General features: G+C 40.1%; 1 protein-coding gene across 4 annotated transcripts in view; it reads right to left on the minus strand.

Annotated features, from left to right (window-relative positions):
* The window catches only part of RTN3 (reticulon 3), a 78,730-nt gene that overhangs the window by 35,165 nt on the left and 23,957 nt on the right, over positions 1–19,608 (minus strand). The window contains exon 1 of one of the 4 annotated variants that reach the window (XM_054523711.2): positions 3,921–6,413. The exons of 2 other annotated variants lie outside the window; for them this stretch is intronic. In XM_054523711.2, coding sequence (XP_054379686.1) covers positions 3,921–6,207 — 2,287 coding nt within the window. In that variant the 5' untranslated portion in view covers positions 6,208–6,413. Of the gene's footprint in view, positions 1–3,920; positions 7,557–19,608 lie in introns of those variants that run through there. One more of the 4 variants, XM_024255347.3, reaches the window with a different exon arrangement.

Consider the following 19,608-nt stretch of genomic DNA (forward strand, 5'->3'; position numbering starts at 1 on the left):
TAACAACTTCAATGATTGTGTAATATTTGATTGCACAATTATACCATAATATACTCAACGAATCTCTAATTGTTAAGACACTGAGATATCTGCCACTATCATAAACAGCGCTATAACGAACATCTGTGTAGTTATTTTTGCATATTTTTAAAAAAGGATAAATTCCAGCTGGGTGCCGTGGCTCACACCTGTAATCTCAGTACTTTGGGAAGCCGAGGCGGGCGGATCACGAGGTCAGGAGTTCGAGACCAGCCTGGCCAACATAGTGAAACTCCGTCTTTACTAACAATACAAAAAATTAGTCGGGCGTGGTGGCAGGAACCTGTAATCCCAGCTACTCGGGAGACTGAGGCAGGAGAATCGCTTGGACTCGGGAGGTGGAGGTTGCAGTGGCCCGAGATCGTGCCATTGCACTCCAGCCTGGGCAACAGAGTGAGACTCTGTCTTTAAAAAAAAAAAAAAAAAGGGCCAGGCACGGTAGCTCACGTCTGTAATCCCAGCACTTTGGGAGGCCGAGGTGGGCGGATCACGAGGTCAGGTGATCGAGACCATCCTGGCTAACATGGTGAAACCCCGTCTGTACTAAAAAATACAAAAAATTAGCCGGGCGTGGTAGCAGGCGCCTGTAGTCCCAGCTACTCAGGAGGCTGAGGCAGGAGAATGGCGTGAACCCGGGAGGCAGAGCTCGCAGTGAGCCAAGATTGCACCACCACACTCCCGCCTGGGTGACAGAGCGAGACTCTGTCTCAAAAAAAAAAAAAAAAAAAAAAAAGAATAAATTCCTAAAAACAAGATTGCTAGGGCAATTCTAGGTCTGTTACATATTGCCAACCGCCTTCCAGAAAGGCTGTAACAATTTACATGTACTTCACCAAACTATATGCTTATTTCCTTGCATCCTGCCAATCTGGATACTAAAACACAAAAAACTATCTTCACTACACTAGGTATGTGAGAGGCACGGATCTGATTTTCTTCCCCAAACTATGAGAGTCTATCATAACTTAATTACTCAGTAACCAACTATAATATGATAAAGGCTTCATTACAAGTTGTTATGTAATATACCATAAAATAGCAAAAACAAACAGAAAACCAGTAATTCTTTCATTGTTTCTTCTGCCTATTTTCCCAAACAACTTTAGGCAGAATATAATTAAAGCACTGTTTTTATCTTAGAAAGGAAGAATATGCAGATACATGTATTTAAAACTAGACAATTGGCTGTGTGTGGTGGCTCAGGCCTGTAAATCCCAGCACTTTGAGAGGCCAACGCAGGCGGATCACTTGAGGCCAGGAGTTTGAGAGACCAGCCTGGCCAACATGGTGAAACCCCATCTCTAGTAAAAATACAAAAAATTAGATGGGCATGGTGGCACACGCCTGTAATCCCAGCTACTCGGGAGGCTGAGGCAGGAGAGTCGCTTGAACCCTGGAGGCAGAGGTTGCAGTGAGCCAAGATCGCGCCACTGCACTCCAGCCTGGGCAACAGAGTCTGAGACTCTGTTTCAAAAAATTTAAAAAAAAAAGAAAAAAAAAAGATAAATAAAAATAGACACTGATGCGTTTTACTGAAATGGTTTATATTTTTATTTATTTATTTCACTGCAATGAAATGGATTATATTTTTAAAGATTTATTCATAAATAAGACAATTTTAAAAGGTTTTCACTTTTGAAAGCTGCAAGAAAGGACTTTAAACTTCTTGGTCTAAAGAATACCAGTCTTCTTTAATTATCATCTAAAAATATACACTAATCATAGAATTTGGTCAGTGACAAATATCCTGAACTTCCATAGCCCTTTTCATCTCTCACGCTAGATTAAATAATTCAGTTGATAATCACTAATAATTAGCATTTACACAGCACTTTATTTACTGCAACAAACAAAGCAGGGCAAAATAATGATCATCACATTAACGAAGGAAGATGCTGAACCAATTAGACTAGTCATCTAAGGTCATGCTAAAACAGGAATTTGCCAGAATTAGACACTGGAGTTCTTGTAGCATAATTCCTATATGCCTTATTACTCAAAAGTTACTACCTGTAAGAATTATGACAACTCAGGAAGAAACCTAGAATGTACCAGAGCCAGAGAATCATATTATTGAAATGATAATTGAAGACCATCTACTTCACTTCACATCCTCACTTTACAGATACTAAAACTGAGGCCCCCGAAAGGTTATGTAAGTTACTTGCTCAAAGTCACACTTCTAGGCACAGCACAGCAAGAATTAGAACCTAGTACTCTTTAATCCAAATTCAGTGAGCTTCAAATACTAGAGTATAAGAGCTATCCTTAATTGGTAATTCAAAATTTTTGGTTTATCAAAAAGCCTCAATGTCTTCACTGATAATTGTTAGTGAAATAATTCATATCATTCATTCAACAAATAATTATCCAGTACTTATTATGTAGCATATCCTTTATTTGGTGCTAAATCTGACTGAATATTTACTATGTGCTAGGCACTGTATTACCTGCATTTTCATATTTAATCCTCACAATACCATTGTAAGGTTAAGTACAATTTATCTATTTTAAATATTAAAACTTAAAAAGATAAATCTACCTACAGTCTCCAGTAAGAAAATGCCTTTATAAAACGTAAATAGTATAATCAAACACAAAATACATTTAGCCTAACAAAAACCTAATTTTCTTGTAAATACTACAACTCTGTGTATGATTTCATTTGAAAAAAAGATCTATAATCAAATAGGTTAAAAACCACAGACCTCTACATAGCACCTAACACTGACCATACAGTAGATGTAAAACTTGGTATTACATTAAAGGATGGGGGTCCCTTGTAGAGAGGTTTGAAAGATCCTTTTTTTTTTCTTGTACTTTCCAAGATCCCAGAATAGACAGCATTTGCAGTAATCTAACTGAAAGCCACTTGCTAGAAAAGTGATCATTTGAAATAGATAAAAGACAAGAGAAGGGGTTTCTGGTACCATCTAATAATGAGTTTTGGTCTGAAGAACATTCAGTAAGATAGAAAGTAGAAGAATGCATGAGTTCTCCTAAGCATTACTCACAAAATAGTACTACAATACTGGTTACCTACTTTCAGGGCATAAAATCTCTATAGTATATGATCACATTAATTAAAAGTTTCATTTACTATCTTTCCCAGCAGGAATTCCTTTATCTTTGATTGCTAAGATTCCACAAGGCACATATCAAAAAATCCAAGTGCTAAAAAGTATGACTATTATGGAGATTTAAAAACAAGCTTTGTAAACAAGTAGGAACCTGATGATATTAGGTTCTCACCTAATATCACCCTAGAGCCAACCTATAAGAAAAGAAGTACCTTGAAATATAACTGGAGCACAGAAAAATTTTTTTTTTTTTTTTTGAGACAGAGTCTCACTCTGTCGCCCAGGCTGGAGTGTACTGGCGCGATCCTGTCTCACTGCAAGCTCTGCCTCCCGGGTTCACACCATTCTCCTGCCTCAGCCTCCCGAGTAGCTGGGACTACAGGCGCCCGCCACCACGTCTGGCTAATTTTTGTGGGTTTTTAGTAGAGACGGGGTTTCACCGTGTTAGCCAGGATGGTCTCGATCTCCTGACCTTGTGATCCGCCCGTCTCGGCTCCCCAAGTGCTGGGATTACAGGTGTGAGCCACCGCACCCGGCGAGCATAGAAAAAATTTTTAGGGGAAGATTAATGTTACCAAGTGGTCTACTGCTTTGGGAAATATTGGTATTAAGGAAACCAAATCAAGCAATCACTTAAAAAAAAGACAGTAGAAGAATCTGCCTTTCCCATTATACAGTATATTACATTTGTATTCTAGCCATAATTTTGTAGGTATAAATCAGACTCTAACATAAATGGCACGCTGATAAGTAATCAATCACAGAATTAACCACATGCAGTATTCTAATATAAATGGTTACCTGAGAAGTCTGTCAGAAGTCTTGCTAGGACATGCTTTTTTACCAATTCAGTCTTGCTAAGGCTGGAAACAGCATCTACCCTAGTAGTTTCTCTGATAGTGGTGGGCTTTTGGGAAATCCCAAGATCAGATCCATTCTTGACATTACGTTCTAGGATGTCATATGATCCCTGTGGCCAAGATTCTGGAGCAAATGTGAAAGTTTGCTTCAGTACTTCTTCAGAAGGCAATTCTGCGTCACGCCGTGCAGAAGTTGACTTCTCAACCTGTCTTTCACCTAATTCTTTAAGAGCCTTAATTGTGAGCTGTTCTTGTTCTAAGTCGAGAGATGCTACTGGAGTACCTTGGGTAGGGAAAACACCTAGAGGCTCACTTCCATTTGTTTCTTTGCTTTGTTCACTGTATTTGCTTCCAATGTCTTTAATTTCAGAACCACCGGACTCATTTTCATGTAAGACTTCTACAGGAGAAGTTGTTTTAAAGTCTGTCATCTTCTCTGATATTGCTTCAAAAGCATTTCCTTCACTATCTACTATTCCTTTATCTCTGGTTTCTGTAAAGGCTGCTATCAGGTCCTCTGGGGAGGAATCATCTATATGTTTAACATTTTTCCCATGTAATGACTCCAAATAGGCAGATGTTGTCACATTTAATGAGAATTCTGTCTCATTAAAAACATTTGGAGACACTGTTGAAGGAAGTTTGGGGTTCTCAGTAGTAATAGGTTTTTCAGGAGCAACTTCACTCACATCTTCTAAGGAGACATTCATATCGGGTACTTTTGAACATGCTGCCTCATTAGCTGGACTCCTTCCAAGAATATCAGGCTGATCTTGATGCGGCTCAGAGTCACTAACCAATTCTTCAAAGTTTTTAGATGTTTTTTCTTCTCTCTTACAACTGGGAATCTCTTTGATTTCTCTTTCACCTGTTTTTACAACAGCATTTGGAATGGAAACAGGTTTTTCAGCCTGAATTTTGTTATTTTCAAATGATGTATCTGCTGTGATGTCCTCTATTACTGTGTCATCAGACTCACCAGAACTATCAGCTTCTGTGATTTCTCCCAATGCAGAGCTCTGCCAGTTCATTTCATCTTTCAGGTGGTCATCAGGTAAAACCACTTTCACTGTGGCCACTCCAGAACCCAAAGAGTCACATTTCTCAGGTGGAGATCCAGGTAATTCTGCAAGTGTGTCATCCTGTTTCTGCATATTGCCTTGCACACCTTTGATACTGAATTCTTTTGTGGAATTCAAAGAGTCGGGTACAGGTTTTCCAGTGATAGCATTTTCTTGCAGGAGAGATGCTTCTGTCCCATCACCTGTTGATTTAGTGATGGGAGTGCTCCCATTAATAGAACATACAGGAATTTTCTGATGAGTGCTAGTTTTAAGATTTACAACTGGAATTTCTGAATTATATTCACTCATGTCAAGTCCTGTAGTTTTTCTGATGCAGTCAGAAGGCTTATCGGTCTGTTGTTTCACTTGGGGAACCAGATCCCAAGTCAGTATTTCGTTAGTAAAGTTATGCATATCATTCACGCATCTGGACACCTCTTCCAGTGCTGCATTTGTGTGTGAAAACTGCCTACTGAGCAATGCAGACGTTGGGTAACGTCCTGCCTCTTTATTTCTCAGTGGAAAAAGCTTGTCATTAGTCTCTGAAATGTCTTCGGATGATTCTCTATCAGTGTGCACAGACCAGCTACCAAAATCATCTGTGCTCTCCTTATATGAGTCTTTAAATTCTTTGTCAAATGCTGCTTTGTCAATAATTACTTCAAATGGTGATTCAGGGGAATCCTTTTCAATAACATCATCTCCTGAAACTTTGGATGGGGACAAAGAATATGTATAAATGCCTTCCACCTTAGAGTACTCAGCAGGTGGTTTCTGGGCTGTTAGCAAAGTGAATCTGTCATCAGCATCCAATGCAGTTTTAGCCTCCCTACTTGATACCTCATTTGGGTTCTTGGTCTGTTTAACTATTTGCTCTTCCACTTGACCAATTTTCTTTGCGAGAAAAGCAGGATGCTCTGGGAAACTGGCTGGAATAGAAGGACGGTCACAATGAACTTCTGCTGCAAGAGAAACTGGAGAGTCTGATAAGTTGTTGCTGGTCCCCTGATGCTTTTCCATCTTTTTCATATCTAGAAGATCCAAGTGGTCTTTTCCTTCTTTGGCTAAAATAGGCTGGCTCCCTAACACATTGCTTTTTTCTCCATGTAGTATTGTAAAGCCAGTGTTACGTATTTCAGAAGATGAAAGAAAGGAAGAAGTCATAATTTCTGAAGATGGCTCATCAGAGCAAAGAGAGCTCAATCCCTCTATGATCAGAATTTCAAAGAAAAAAGTTGTTTACCAGGTACAATTACACATTAGCTAGCCAAGCCAAGCAGCATGCTTTTTATTTTTTAAATTACATAAATATATATATACACACACACAGGATGTATATATACACACATAAATATGTAACAAAACGATCAAGTTATCCTACAGGACATGCATAAAACTGCCAACAGTGAAACAGAAAAGCCATATCATGCCACAAACTGCAAATGACAAAAAATTTTCATGACAAATACTTTTGGTCTACTTTTCCATTGTACAAAGAAGGCATAAAGAAGGGCGGTAAGATTGAGAAACCTTGGGAGGTTTTTTATTCTTTTGGTAGAGCTAATCAACAAAAGCAAAATAATTTATACAAAACAAATAACCTGATACTATAAAGGGCTGATAGACTTCAATCTGTAAGCTGAACAATTCAGAGCACAGACTGCCTCTATAAATCCACTGTTGGTCTCACAATCTGAGAAGGAAAAAAACAAGTGGCCAGACTTTTCTGATTTTTAGGAGATGCAATGGACTCTTCCTGAATCTGAAAAATGAGACTAGAATTATTCTGTTCTATCCACAGGAAGAATCTGTCCCACGTACAAATAAATAGCTGTGATGTTCTAAACTAAAGGGTACTGAAAAAGGTGGACCCCCCTCCAAAATCTTTTTTTTTTTTTGATATGGAGTCTTTTTCTTGTTGCCCAGGCTGAAGTGCAATGGCGCCATCTCAGCTCACTGCAAACTCCAACTCCCAGGTTCAAGCCATTCTCCTGCCTCAGCCTCTCAAGTAGCTAGGATTACAGGCAGGCACCATCAAGCCCAGCTAATTTTTGTATTTTTAGAAGAGATGGGGTTTCACCATGTTGGCCAGGCTGGTCTCTAACTCCTGACCTCAAGTGATCCACCCGCCTTGGCCTCCCAAAGTGCTGGGATTACAGGTGTGAACCGCTACGCCTGGCCCCTCCAAAATCTCTTGTACTAACTTGTCATTTAAATCAATATTGTACTGTGCAAATTGATTTCTTTGGTTAAAACAGAGTTAACTTGGCTGGGCGCAGTGGCTCACCTGAGGTCAGGAGTTCAAGACCAGCCTGACCAAAATGGTGAAACCTCGTCTCTACTAAAAATACAAAAAAACTAGCCGAGCGTGGTGGCAGGCACCTGTAATCCCAGCTACTCGGGAGGCTGAGGCAGGAGAATCCTTTGAACCCAGGAGGCACACATTGATTGCAGTGAGCTGAGGTCGCGCCATCGCACCCCAGCCTGGGCAATAAGAGTGAAACTCTGTCTCAAAAAAAAAAAAAAAAAAAAAAAGACAGAGTTAACTCCAGAATTACTTTTAAAATAGAAAATATCCTTCTCAAAGTAATATGTTAAGTCTTATCAGTTAATACCGTAGTAGCCATCAATCTACCACACTGTTTTCTAACTTCCCATGCTAACAAGTTTTTACTGGGGAAAAGGATCAAAACAAATATCCCAAGGGCTGGTGCTTTCTTACTTCACTTGTTTGTTTGTATTTGAGACAGGGTCTTCCTCTGTCCTCCAGGCTGGCGTGCAAATGGTACAACTGTGGCTCACGGCAGCCTTGACCTACTGGCCTCAAGCTATCCTCCCACCTCAGCCTCCCAAGTAGCTGGGACCACAGGCACATGCCACCACACCTGGCTAATTTTTAAACTTTCTTTTCTTTTTTTTTTTTTGTTTTTTTGAGACAGAGTCTTGCTCTGTCGCCCAGGCTGGAGTGCAGTGGCGCGATCTCCGCTCACTGCAAGCTCCACCTGCCGGGTTCGCGTCATTCTCCTGCCTCAGTCTCCCAAGTAGCTGGGACTACAGGCGGGTGCCCGCCACCACGCCCGGCTGATTTTATTTTTGTATTTTTAGTAGAGACGGGGTTTCACCATTTTAGCCAGAATGATCTCAATCTCCTGACCTCGTGATCCACCTGTCTCGGCCTCCCAAAGAGCTGGGAATACAGGCATGAGCCACCGCGCCTGGCCTAATTTTTAAACTTTCTACAGACATGGTGCCTCGCTACATTGCCAGATTGGTCTCAAACTACTGGGCTCAAGCAACCTGCCCACCTCGGCATCCCAAAGTGCTGGGATTATAGGCATGAGCCACCACGCCCACCCTAGGCACTGTCTTTCTTGCATACTGTTGTATCTTTGGAGCTGGGATAAAGTGGGTCTTAAATAAATAGCCCCAAATAAGTGAATCAAAGATTCAGCTTGGTCAGCTGAGACCTAAGTAGGCTCAGGACAGCAATGCCTTGAGCATGAATGAGTAACTGGGAAAATGTGACAGAGAAGTTCTTTTGGGATTACCTTTATTCAGCTTATGTTCCCTTTTTCATGTAAACATCCAAATACCAGATAAAAGCAAAATTATGACTTCATTCAAAATTATTTTATTAAAGACAAAAATATTTTACTACAATAAATAAAATTCCAGTATTATGAAAATGTTTTGAAATGCCATATGAAGTTCCCCTACTTCAACACATCACTGAAACTTGATGTAATAAGAGCTGAGCTTTAGAAATAGTATAACTGTAATCTGGTTATTAGAATAAAAAGTCTTTGTACATTGAAGGAAAACTGTTAAAGCTTGGTGGCAAAGCTATATTACCAAAACAAAACACTTGAAGTAAACTGTAACTCAAATGTAGTTCTAATTTAGTAAACATGGTTTGCATCTACCATTATATAGTATGGATAATTCAGCATGAATGACTAGATTAGGGCATAACAGAAATGAAGCCCAGTATTGTAGGTTAAAAGGTTCAAAAATCTGAAGTGTAAAGTACTACAGATTACATTGAAATCAGAAATATTCCACAATCTGAGCCATGCATTGTTACTGAACTTACTAGTCAGTGTTTCTACCAGAAAACATTCAGTGAACTAAGGTTATGGTAAAACTGTTTGGGAACCTCTCTCTTCAAACAACTCTGAGGTGAGTCAAACTGACTCCACCCCACAGGGAAGGTTCAGCTTATATGTTTTTTGTGTGTTTTTTTAAGACAGAGTCTAGTTCTGTTGCCCAGGCTGGAGTGCAATGGTGCAATCTTGGCTCACTGCAACCTCCGCCTCCCAGATTCAAGCGATTTTCCTGACTCAGCCTCCGGAGTAGCTGGGATTACAGGCCTGCACCACCATGCCTGGCAAATTTTTTGTATTTTTAGTAGGGACGTGGTTTCACCACATTGCCCAGGCTGGTCTCGAACTCCTGAGCTCAAGCAATCTGCTCGCCTCAGCCTCCCAAAGTACTAGGATTACAGGCATGAGCCACTGCGCCCAGCCAGCTTATATGTTTTATGGAGATGGAGATTTCAGATGATTCAGATCTGTCATCTTACAGATGAAAGTCTACAAAATAAATTAGTAATAATTCAACAGGTATTTATTGAGTGCCTACCACGTGCCAGACACTGTTTTAGAAACTGGGCTTAAAGCAGTGAATAAAACAGAAAAAATTTCTTGCCTTTATGGAGCTTACAACACAGAGGGGAAGGCAGACAATAAGCAAAATCAATAAGCAAAATGATGACAATGATATAGTGGTGATGGTGCTTGACTAAAAAAAAAGAAAGCAACCAAATTGAATGCTAACCAAAGAATATTCACGTCACTGGGAAGAGCATGGTAAAACTGTCTATGCTTTAGCAGGTCACAAACTGGTCAGTTTATCAAGCTTTGCTTTTCTCTTAACTTCCTTGAACCTTTAGTACTCCAAAAGTTCCAAGTTAGATGTAGAATAATCTTAGGTAAAACTAAAGATACAGTTAGAAGTCCTATTCTCAGAATACTAACATGTCCTCTGCTGAGCACCATGATAGCCTGACAGACTTCAAACATTAAAGATTCTTTAGGCTGGGTGTGGTGGCTCATGCCTGTATCTTAGAAATTTGGGAGGCAGAGGAGGGAAGATTGCTTGAGTCCAAGAGGTCAAGATCAGCCTGGGCAACATGGTAAGACCCCACCCCTACAAAAAATAGAAAAATTAGCCCTGCATGGTGGCACGTGCCTGTAGTCCCAGTCACTTGGGAGGCTGGAGTGGGACAATCGCTTGAGTCTGGGAGGTCAAGGCTGCAGTGAGCCATGGTCATGCCACTGCACTCCAGCTTGGGTGACAGAGTGAGAAAGAAGAGAAGAGAAAAGAGAGGAGAAGAGAAAAGAAGAGAAAAAGGAAAAAAAGAAAAAGAAAAGGAAAAAAGAAAAAAGATTATTTAATGACATGGCTATGAGATATATTAAAAAAACCTCTAATAATGTTCCCTAATAAAAATATTATAACTTACTATTTAGGGTATAATTGTTTTCCGGGGGCAAGCTTAGAGGGTAAACAGAGCTCAGTGCTGCATTCATTTCTCAGTGATTGTGAGATGCAGGCGCTAATCATTATTATCAATCAAGCTTTCTCACATGTAGAAAAATAAGGTAGCATCATCATCTGTGCTTTAACTTTAATTATTTTGTTTAGAATTTCAGCAAATGAAAAGACCATTTTTGGCTAGCTGAAACCCTAACAAACTTGGACACAGCTGACCTGTACCAAGACAATGGGAAAAACTGGGCTGGAAGTAAAAAGTTTATAAAGGCATGAAAACATTAAATAGAATGAAGACCAAAAACTAATAAGCCTTTTAGAACAGCTCCGATAAGCAAAGACTCTTCCAATTGGTCAGTTTGGCACTTGTAGTCACTGCTGTTGCCCAAGTCAGTACCTGGCAAAAGGACAGAAAAGTCCAGTGAATCTGAAGGCAGTTAGCTCTTAAAATACTATACACTGTAAAGCTGTCTGGTGGAATAAATCTGGATTATTTTATGTCTCAGAAAATGTCTACTACCTTTCTTTTCTCAAAAGATTCATCCCTTCACACGCACTCCAAGAGCCTTTCAACATTACTCAAAACAAACAGCCATCAAAACTCTCATTATGAACATTTTCTAAATTAGTTCTTTGCTATAATGGAATTTAGTGTGGATATTCATTTTCAAGAGTTCTAATCACTTAAAAACATGGTGCTACTCTAATTATTAACAAATAAGGTCATAGATCTAGTAGATTTACTAAAAAGGGAATCAGCTGGGTGTGGTGGCTCATGCCTGTAATCCTAGCACTTTGAGAAGCCAAGGTAGGGAGACAGCTTGAGCCCAGGAGTTCGAGACCAGCCTGAGCAACACAGTGTGACCCCATCTCTACAAAAAAATTAAACAATTAGCCAAGCATGGTGGCATACACCTGTGGTCCTGACTACTTGGGAGGCTGAAGTGGGAGGACTGCTTGAGCCCAGGAGGTCGAGACTGCAGTGAGCCATGCACTCCACCCTGGGTGACAGGGCAAGACCTTGTTTCAAAAAATGGGGGGTGGGTGAGAGTCGATATATGGTAAGAGGTAAAAAATGTCATATCCCCACAATGATCATGAACATGTTCTCAAACTTATCAAGTACTCAGCTCCATGATTACTCATCTTCTTAAACTCTGAATACTCCACTGAGATATATTATCTGAAACAAAGACTAACAAATTAAGTTGGTAGTCATATTCTAAATTCTAAATTTTTAGACCCAAATAAAAAATTCTTTTTTTTTTTGAGAGATGGAATTTCACTCTTTTTGCCCAAGCTGGAGTGCAATGGTGTGACCTTGGCTCACCGCAACCTCCGCGTCCTGGGTTCAAGCGATTCTCCTGCCTCAGCCTCCGGAGTAGCTGGGATTACAGGCATGCGCCAACACGCCTAGCTAATTTTGTATTTTTAGTAGAGACGGGGTTTCTCCATGTTGGTCAGGCTGGTCTGGAACTCCCGACCTCAGGTGATCTGCCCGCCTCAGCCTCTCAAAGTGCTGGGATTACAGGTGTGAGCCACTGTGCCCAGCCAAAAAATTCTTATTAAAAAATTCGAAGTCGGCCAGACACGGTGGCTCACACCTGTAATCCCAGCACTTTGGGGGCCGAGCTGGTCCTGATCACGAGGTCAGGAGTTCAAGACCAGCTGGACCAACATGGAGAACCCCATCTCTACTAAAAATACAAAAAAATTAGCCGAGTGTGGTGGCGCATGCCTATAATCCCAGCTACTCGGGAGGCTGAGGCAGGAGAATCGCTTGAACCCAGGAGGTGGAAATTGCGGAGAGCCAAGATCACACCACTGCACTCTAGCCCAGACAACAGTGTGAGACTCCATCTCAAAAAAAAAAAAAAAAAAAAATCAAAGTCCTTTAATCACAATTACTACTCGTGTGGCCTTGAGTAAACTGCTTAATCCAATCTCATCAAAACGGGAAAATTAAAGCACCTAACTTTAGAACTGCTATGAGGATTAAATGAGTTAATACATGTTCACAGTATTATCTGCCACTTAGTAAATCCCCAATAAATGTCCCCAAACACCACATTCTCAAAAAACTCTCTTGACATAGAGACTCCAGACCACATGCCTTTTTATTAGGGGAGAGAAAAGGCATATTGGCAAACTGTAACCACCTTCATCTGGTATATAATACAGAAAATCCTCATGTAGAGCTTTAGACACTTTCCCTCCTACCATTCACATATTAAGGAAAATAATTCAAAGAGCTTTTATCTACTTCAAAATCTTAGGTGATACAACGTCTGAATACGTTGGTACAAACCAAATGCCTATGGTATCCCAAGAAATGTGCTAGGTTCTATGCAGATAAAGATGCTTGAGAGCCCAGCCTGGCATAGTGGCTCATGCCAGTAATGTCAACACTCTGGGAGGCCCAGGTGGGAGAATTGCTTGAGCCCAGGAGTTAGACGAGCCTGGGCAAAATAATGAGACAGATCCCTTCTCTATAAAAAATTGTAGGGCCCAGCGCGGTGGCTCACGCCTGTAATCCCAGCACTTTAGGATGCTGAGGCGGGTGGATCACCTGAGGTTGGGAGCTCGAGACCAGCCTAACCAACATGGAGAAAACCCATCTCTACTAAAAATACAAAACTAGCCGGGAGTGGTGGTGCATGCCTGCAATTCCAGCTACTCAGGAGGCTGAGGCAGGAGAATCACTTGAACCCGGGAGGCAGAGGTTGTGGTGAGCTGAGATCGCGCCATTGCATTCCAGCCTGGGCAACAAGAACAAAAACTCCGTCTCAAAAAAAAAAAATTTGTTTTAAATTAGCTTGGTGTGGTGGCACATGGCTGTGGTTCCAGCTACTCAGGAAGCTAAGGTGGGAGGATTGCTTGAGCCTGGAAAGTTGAGGCTGCAGTGAGCCCTAATTGACCCACTGCACTCCAGCCTGGGCAATAGAGTGAGACCCTGTCTCAGAAAAAAAAACAAAAAACAAACAAACAAAAAACCCAAAAAACAAAACCAAAAACCCCACAAGAGAACTCAACATATAAGAAATTCTAAGCCAACGCTGAAAGATAAATAACTTTTCCTTTTTTTTGGAGACAGTCTCAGTCTCACTCTGTCGACCAGGCTGGAGTGCAGTGGCCTGATGTCAGCTCACTGCAACCTCCACCTCCCTGGTTCAAGTGATTCTCATGCCCCAGCCTCCTAAGTAGCTGGGACTAGAAGCGTGCACCACCATGCCCAACTAATTTTTGTATTTTTAGCAGAGATGGGGTTTTGCCATGTCAGCCAGGCTTGTCTCAAACTCCCGACCTCAAGTGATCCACCCGCCTCGGCCTCCCACAAGTGCTGGGATTACAGACATGAGCCACCACACCCAGCCAATAAATTGTCCTGAACAAAATGTTTCACAAATGATCTTTACCACCAGCAGGGTCAAAGCATATTTTAGTTCAATGTACAACCAGCTGAACAATTTAATAACCGAGCACAAAGACAGCCTTTGGCACAATTTTTCACAATCCCTCTCAAACTTAAGAGCAACTACTAGTTCTTCATGGGCTTTATCTCTGATTTACTGCTTCAGAACTTCCTAAGGAGGACAGAGCTCAGGAATCTGTATTACAAGTTTCCCAGGCAACGAACCTGGTTTCAGAACCACAGCCTTAATACATTTGGTATGTGTTGGAGAGCAGAAAGATAAGGGCCATACTTCAGAGCTCTAGTCCCATAAAAATCCCACAGGAGGAGCCACCGTCATGGCTTCTCCTCACATAGATGGGCTTGCACAACTTAACAGTAGCAAGGCATACAGCAGGAGCGGTCTTCCCATGCCTACTTTAGACACTTCCATATACTAATTCTAAAGTACAGTAATTCTGCATTTTTATTGGAATAAGGAAAAAAACACATCTGACTAGAAAATCTGGTATGGGAATTGAGGAAGAAATTTCTCTCTTTTATGCCTAGAGTATTTTATCTTTCAGAGCAAGATGGGGAGTTTAAAACAACATGATTTAAAAAAAAAAACCACAATGTCTAAGACCGGGCACAGTGGTGCCCGCCTGTAGTCCCAGCTACTCAGGAGGCTGAGGCAGGAAGATTGCTTGAGTCCAGGAGTTTGAGACCATCTTGGGAAACACAGTGAGACCACATCTCTTAAAAAACAAAGAAACAACCAACAAAAAATACTTATGAGTAAATACATTTGAATTGAAAACCCTTCATATACTGTTTATTCTGCTTCTTTTTCCCCAAAGTGTCTCTGAGATAAAGTAAAAATTTAGTACTTATCTATTCAAGTACTTATAACTTAATTACTAAAAACAAAATGTGATCTATAATTAAGGAATAAGGAACGTTATATCCTATATCAGAGAGTTATTCCTAAAAAAAGTAAATAGTTTAAAATTAGGTTATAGTTACCATGTGATTAATTACCCACTTACCTAAGAAATTCATTACTTTTTACTAAAAGGATATCTATAACATGGAATAACTATACACATCAGTGAAGAATGGGTGCCAGCCTGTAGTAGCCACTAACTTACTTTTTCATATCCATACTATGCATATTCATTTGAGGGAGATTTGAAATATTCAGGTATAGGTTTTCCTACACTTGAATTTTCTCATGTTCACAAAACAAGAAGACAAATTCGTGCAAAACAGTATCAACAACTTTCAGCCACAGCATCAAAATAGGAAGTTAGCCAGCAGACATTCTGCAGCCAAGCTAGATCCTAAACAAAACGTCTCTTTTGTACAAAGAAAAATGTTTTTCTTTTGTTTTGTTATTTTTTTTTTTAAAAAAAGGCTGTAACTGGCAAATTTATTTTTTCCTCAATGCTTGCCCCCAAAGTTCAGGGTTGTAACTTCCTATTCCAGATGCCTACTGCATTAGTCAAATTGAATGCAAGCATTCATTGATGCAAATGTGCTTCCAATGCGGCATGGTGGATGGATCCTCTCTTTCCAATCTCATTTTCACCTACTTTTCTTCCAATGTTTTCTAAAGAAACAGTATTTTGTAGCTTCCACTCTCAAAGGTTTTGAAAAGTAAAACAAAATTTTAGTTTGATTTTGATTTTGTTGGAGGGAGCATATACCCCAGATGATACTAAATTATATCACTAATAGTGATAATATGGTCATAACAATGGTATCTGCCTCTTCTGCTGTCATGATTTTAATATTAACTTCAAAATGCCATCTCTAAAAAGAAGTCTAAACCCTAAAATACAGCTAGTTTATTTGATCATCTTTATTATAGGTACAGCAGTTATGACCACGGCTTTGGCATCCTCCATCTATCACTTACTTGCTGTGTTACCTTGAGCAAGTGATTTCACCATTTTCAAGTCATTTCAATTGGTAAAAGAGCTAGTCCCTTCCCTTCATACAACTGCTTATGAAGATTAAATGAGATGATTCATGTAGTTTACTGGGCATAGTTAAAGTTCAATAAAAATTAGCCACATACTACATCTATACTTCTGTCAATATCTTTGTATGTTTTATGAAGTACAGGAAAACATTAAAATGTAATCCACTATTTTGAAACTCTCAGGGATTAGGCTGAAATATAATTGTTGCTTGATAGAAAAAGGAAACCATAAGCAAAAGACTGCAAGGACAAGGACTACTCAGGGGTACAACTTATTGAAGAAGGAACTGATTATTCCACTGACATTCTAACTAGAAACCTATTCATATCAAAAGTTTAACTTCCTAGCTTATGTAGCTGTATTCTCAAAGCAGTACAACTTAGTAAATATCACAAAATTTACTTTTAAAAACTTTAACTGCCTTTAACTCAGTCTGAATCAATGACATTTTTTATACATGCATCTACCTGACACCCAATAATGATACATATGTATTTCAGGATTAAAAAAAAAAGTCATTTTTAAATCTTAAAATGTCCTATTTAGGCCAGGTATGGTGGCTCATGCCTGTAATCCCAGCACTTTGGGAAGCCGAGGTGGGAGGATCGCTTGTGCTCAGGAGTTCAGCCTGGGCAACCTAGTGAGACCTTGTCTCTATTTTTTAAGTCCTATTATTACTACATATTGCTTAATATGATTGGGGTATATAAAAATAGCCACAACTTCCCTAAGGCTAGATAGCTAAGGTATATGAAACCAAAGAAATTAGTTGGGTTAGTGTCAGTGACGGACTCAAGGTGCATGCTGGTGGCAGCGTCACTTTCAAAGGCCTGTGTGGAAGTGGACTGCTCCCAGAGCCCTCATCCCCCATCCAGGGTTTTAATACAGTTAGCCAACTATATATCAACAGCTTCCTCTTCCCTTATTTTTACTAAGGCAGACTGGAAGCTACCAGTCTTGGCTACCCTAGAAAACACCTAATCATCTGCCAAGGTGTTCCCTCAAACAACTGAACAGGCTAACCTCTAGACTGCCAATGACGTAGGGCCCCACTGGGCTACTTTTCCATCATGTGTTTTGTTTATTTGTTTGTTGCAGGAGAAAATGCTACTAATAGAGGTTAAATGAAACCCATTCGAGGATAGGGCATTCTTTTGTTTTGTTTTGTTTTTGAGACGGAGTTTTGCTCTTTCGTCCAAGCTGGAGTGCAATGAATGGCGTGATCTTGGCTCACCGCAACCTCTGTCCCCCGGGTTCAAGTGATTCTCCTGCCTCAGCCTCCCGAGTAGCTGGGATTACAGGTGCCTGCCACCACACCTGGCTAATTTTTGTATTTTTAGTAGAGATGGGGTTTTGCCATGTTGGCCAGGCTGGTCTCAAACTCCTGACGTCAGGCGATCTACCTGCCTCAGCCTCCTAAAGTGCTAGGATTACAGGTGTGAGCCACCGCGCACAGTCAGATAGGGCATTCTTAATTACCTTTTTACAATAACACTACTCTCAATCTACATTGGTCAAAAAAAATTTTTGTAGGCAAAAACGAAGAAGTATATGCTGTCTTACAAATTCTAATACACACTGTGAAACTGAAGCCTATTAAAACATTCATTTTTAATTTAAATCCTTTTTATTTACCTCCCTTCTACTTGAGTGTACATGTAAATTTTGTTAACCAGGGATTAAAATAATTTTTAAAGCTATGACAGTTATCTTTTCAACGTCATACATTAGGTATGTTAGCCATGGGTTACCCTGTTACACCGTTCAGAGTATCAACTATCCCTTTTCTATATGAAAAAAGTGACTTGGCCTGGTGACGTGACTCATGCCTGTAATGCCAGCACTTTGGGAGGCCAAGGCAGGCGAATCACTTGAGGTCAGGAGTTTGAGAACAGCCTGGTCAACAATTAGCTGTTGCAAAAATTAGCTGGGCGTGGTGGTGCACGCCTGTAATCCCAGCTACTCAGGAGGCTGAGGCAAGAGAATTGCTTGAGCGATTCTTGGGTGGAGGTTGCACTGAGCTGAGATCACACCAATGCACTCCAGCCTGGGCGACAGAGTAAGACTCCATCTCAAAAAAAAAAAAAGAAAAGAAAAAAGAAAAAAAATAGTGACTTAAGGTTAGAATGTATTCTTAAAGATCCGAAATACTTACAAGAGGAAATAATTATTTGTTCTATTTATACCATATTTTTCTTCCACAGTAGAATAATTTAATACCTATTTGCTTAAATTATTAAGTTTCTCATGAGAAAAAAAAACCTTAAAAATAAAAATATTGTCAAGTTCCAAATGTCAAGAACAATATAACTACTTCATATGTTTGAGTTACTTTCTAACATTAACAAAATTTCTATCTTTTAACATAAACATGTTAATTTCAGAGGTCATTATTTGGCCCACAAGATATCCAAATTCACACAATGAGGCACATTATAAAGGAACTGGGGGTTCTAATGTCATCAGTTTAAATTAAAACAAATTGTTGGCCAGGTGTGGTGGTGTCTCATGTTTATAATCCCAGCACTGTGGATGACTGAGGTGGAAGGACTGGCTGAGCCCAGGAGTTTGAGACCAGCCTGGGCAACATAGCAAAATGTCTCTATGAAATAAAAATTAAAAAATTAGCAGGGCATGGTGGCATGTGCCTGTAGTCCCAGCTACTCAGAAAGCTGAGGTGGGGGATCACTTGAACTCAGGAGATTGAGGCTGCAGTGAACTATGAATGTGCCATTGCCCTTCAGCCAGGGTGACAGAGTGAGACCCTATCTCAAAAACAACAACAACAACAAATTAAATTAAAAAAAAAATTCCCTACCATGTTTCCTAAGAAGCAGATTTAACCAGGCAAAAGTTTTACTAATTTTTTTAAAATCCCATTATGTTTTTATTCATATAAGGTAAAAGTCTTTTGCAGCTAGAGAACTCCACCTGCAACAACAAACTGTTTGCACAAGACTTCTTAAATCTATCAATCTATCTAGTGATTTTAATTATTTTTTCCTCTTTTAAAATAAAGGTTCTCAATTGACCTATATTTGGGTCTAGTAAAAACAGCGCAAATGAAATACTACTTTATTATTAGTATAAATTGATGAAGCACATAGTACCCTCTCTTTCAGCTTCTTGGCAATGTTACCTCCACAAACTGATTCCCTTCCCTACAGATTGACAGATTAAAAACAAAACAAAACAAAACAAAACAAAGCCACATCTCAATCTCTAGGACAAGAAGCCTTGCTTGCCAAAAGTCACATAACTGACTTGTTCAATGTTCGTAGGCAATTTGGAACTAGCCTAGCTTTTATGACGTGTCTCAGATAAATTCACTTCAAAATACCCTAGCTAGGCTGGTATTTTTCTAGTTCAGTGGAAGCACACTTTTATACTGTTTTTCCAATCTGCTACCTCTCTAAACCAGTTTCATAGCTCCAAATCAATATATTAAATGCATTCTAGGGGTTGGGTGTTTTCTGAGCCACAATTTTGTTGCTGTTGGTGGTGACACAAGGTCTTGCTCTGTCACCCAGGGGGGAGTGCAGTGGCACGATCATCGCTCACTGCAACCTCCAGCCCCTGGGCTCAAGCAATCCTCCCACCTCAGCCTCCTGAGTAGCTGGGACTATAGGCATG

Source organism: Pongo abelii, chromosome 9 (genome assembly GCF_028885655.2).
Source record: "Pongo abelii isolate AG06213 chromosome 9, NHGRI_mPonAbe1-v2.0_pri, whole genome shotgun sequence".
Taxonomy (NCBI): Eukaryota; Metazoa; Chordata; class Mammalia; order Primates; family Hominidae; genus Pongo; species Pongo abelii.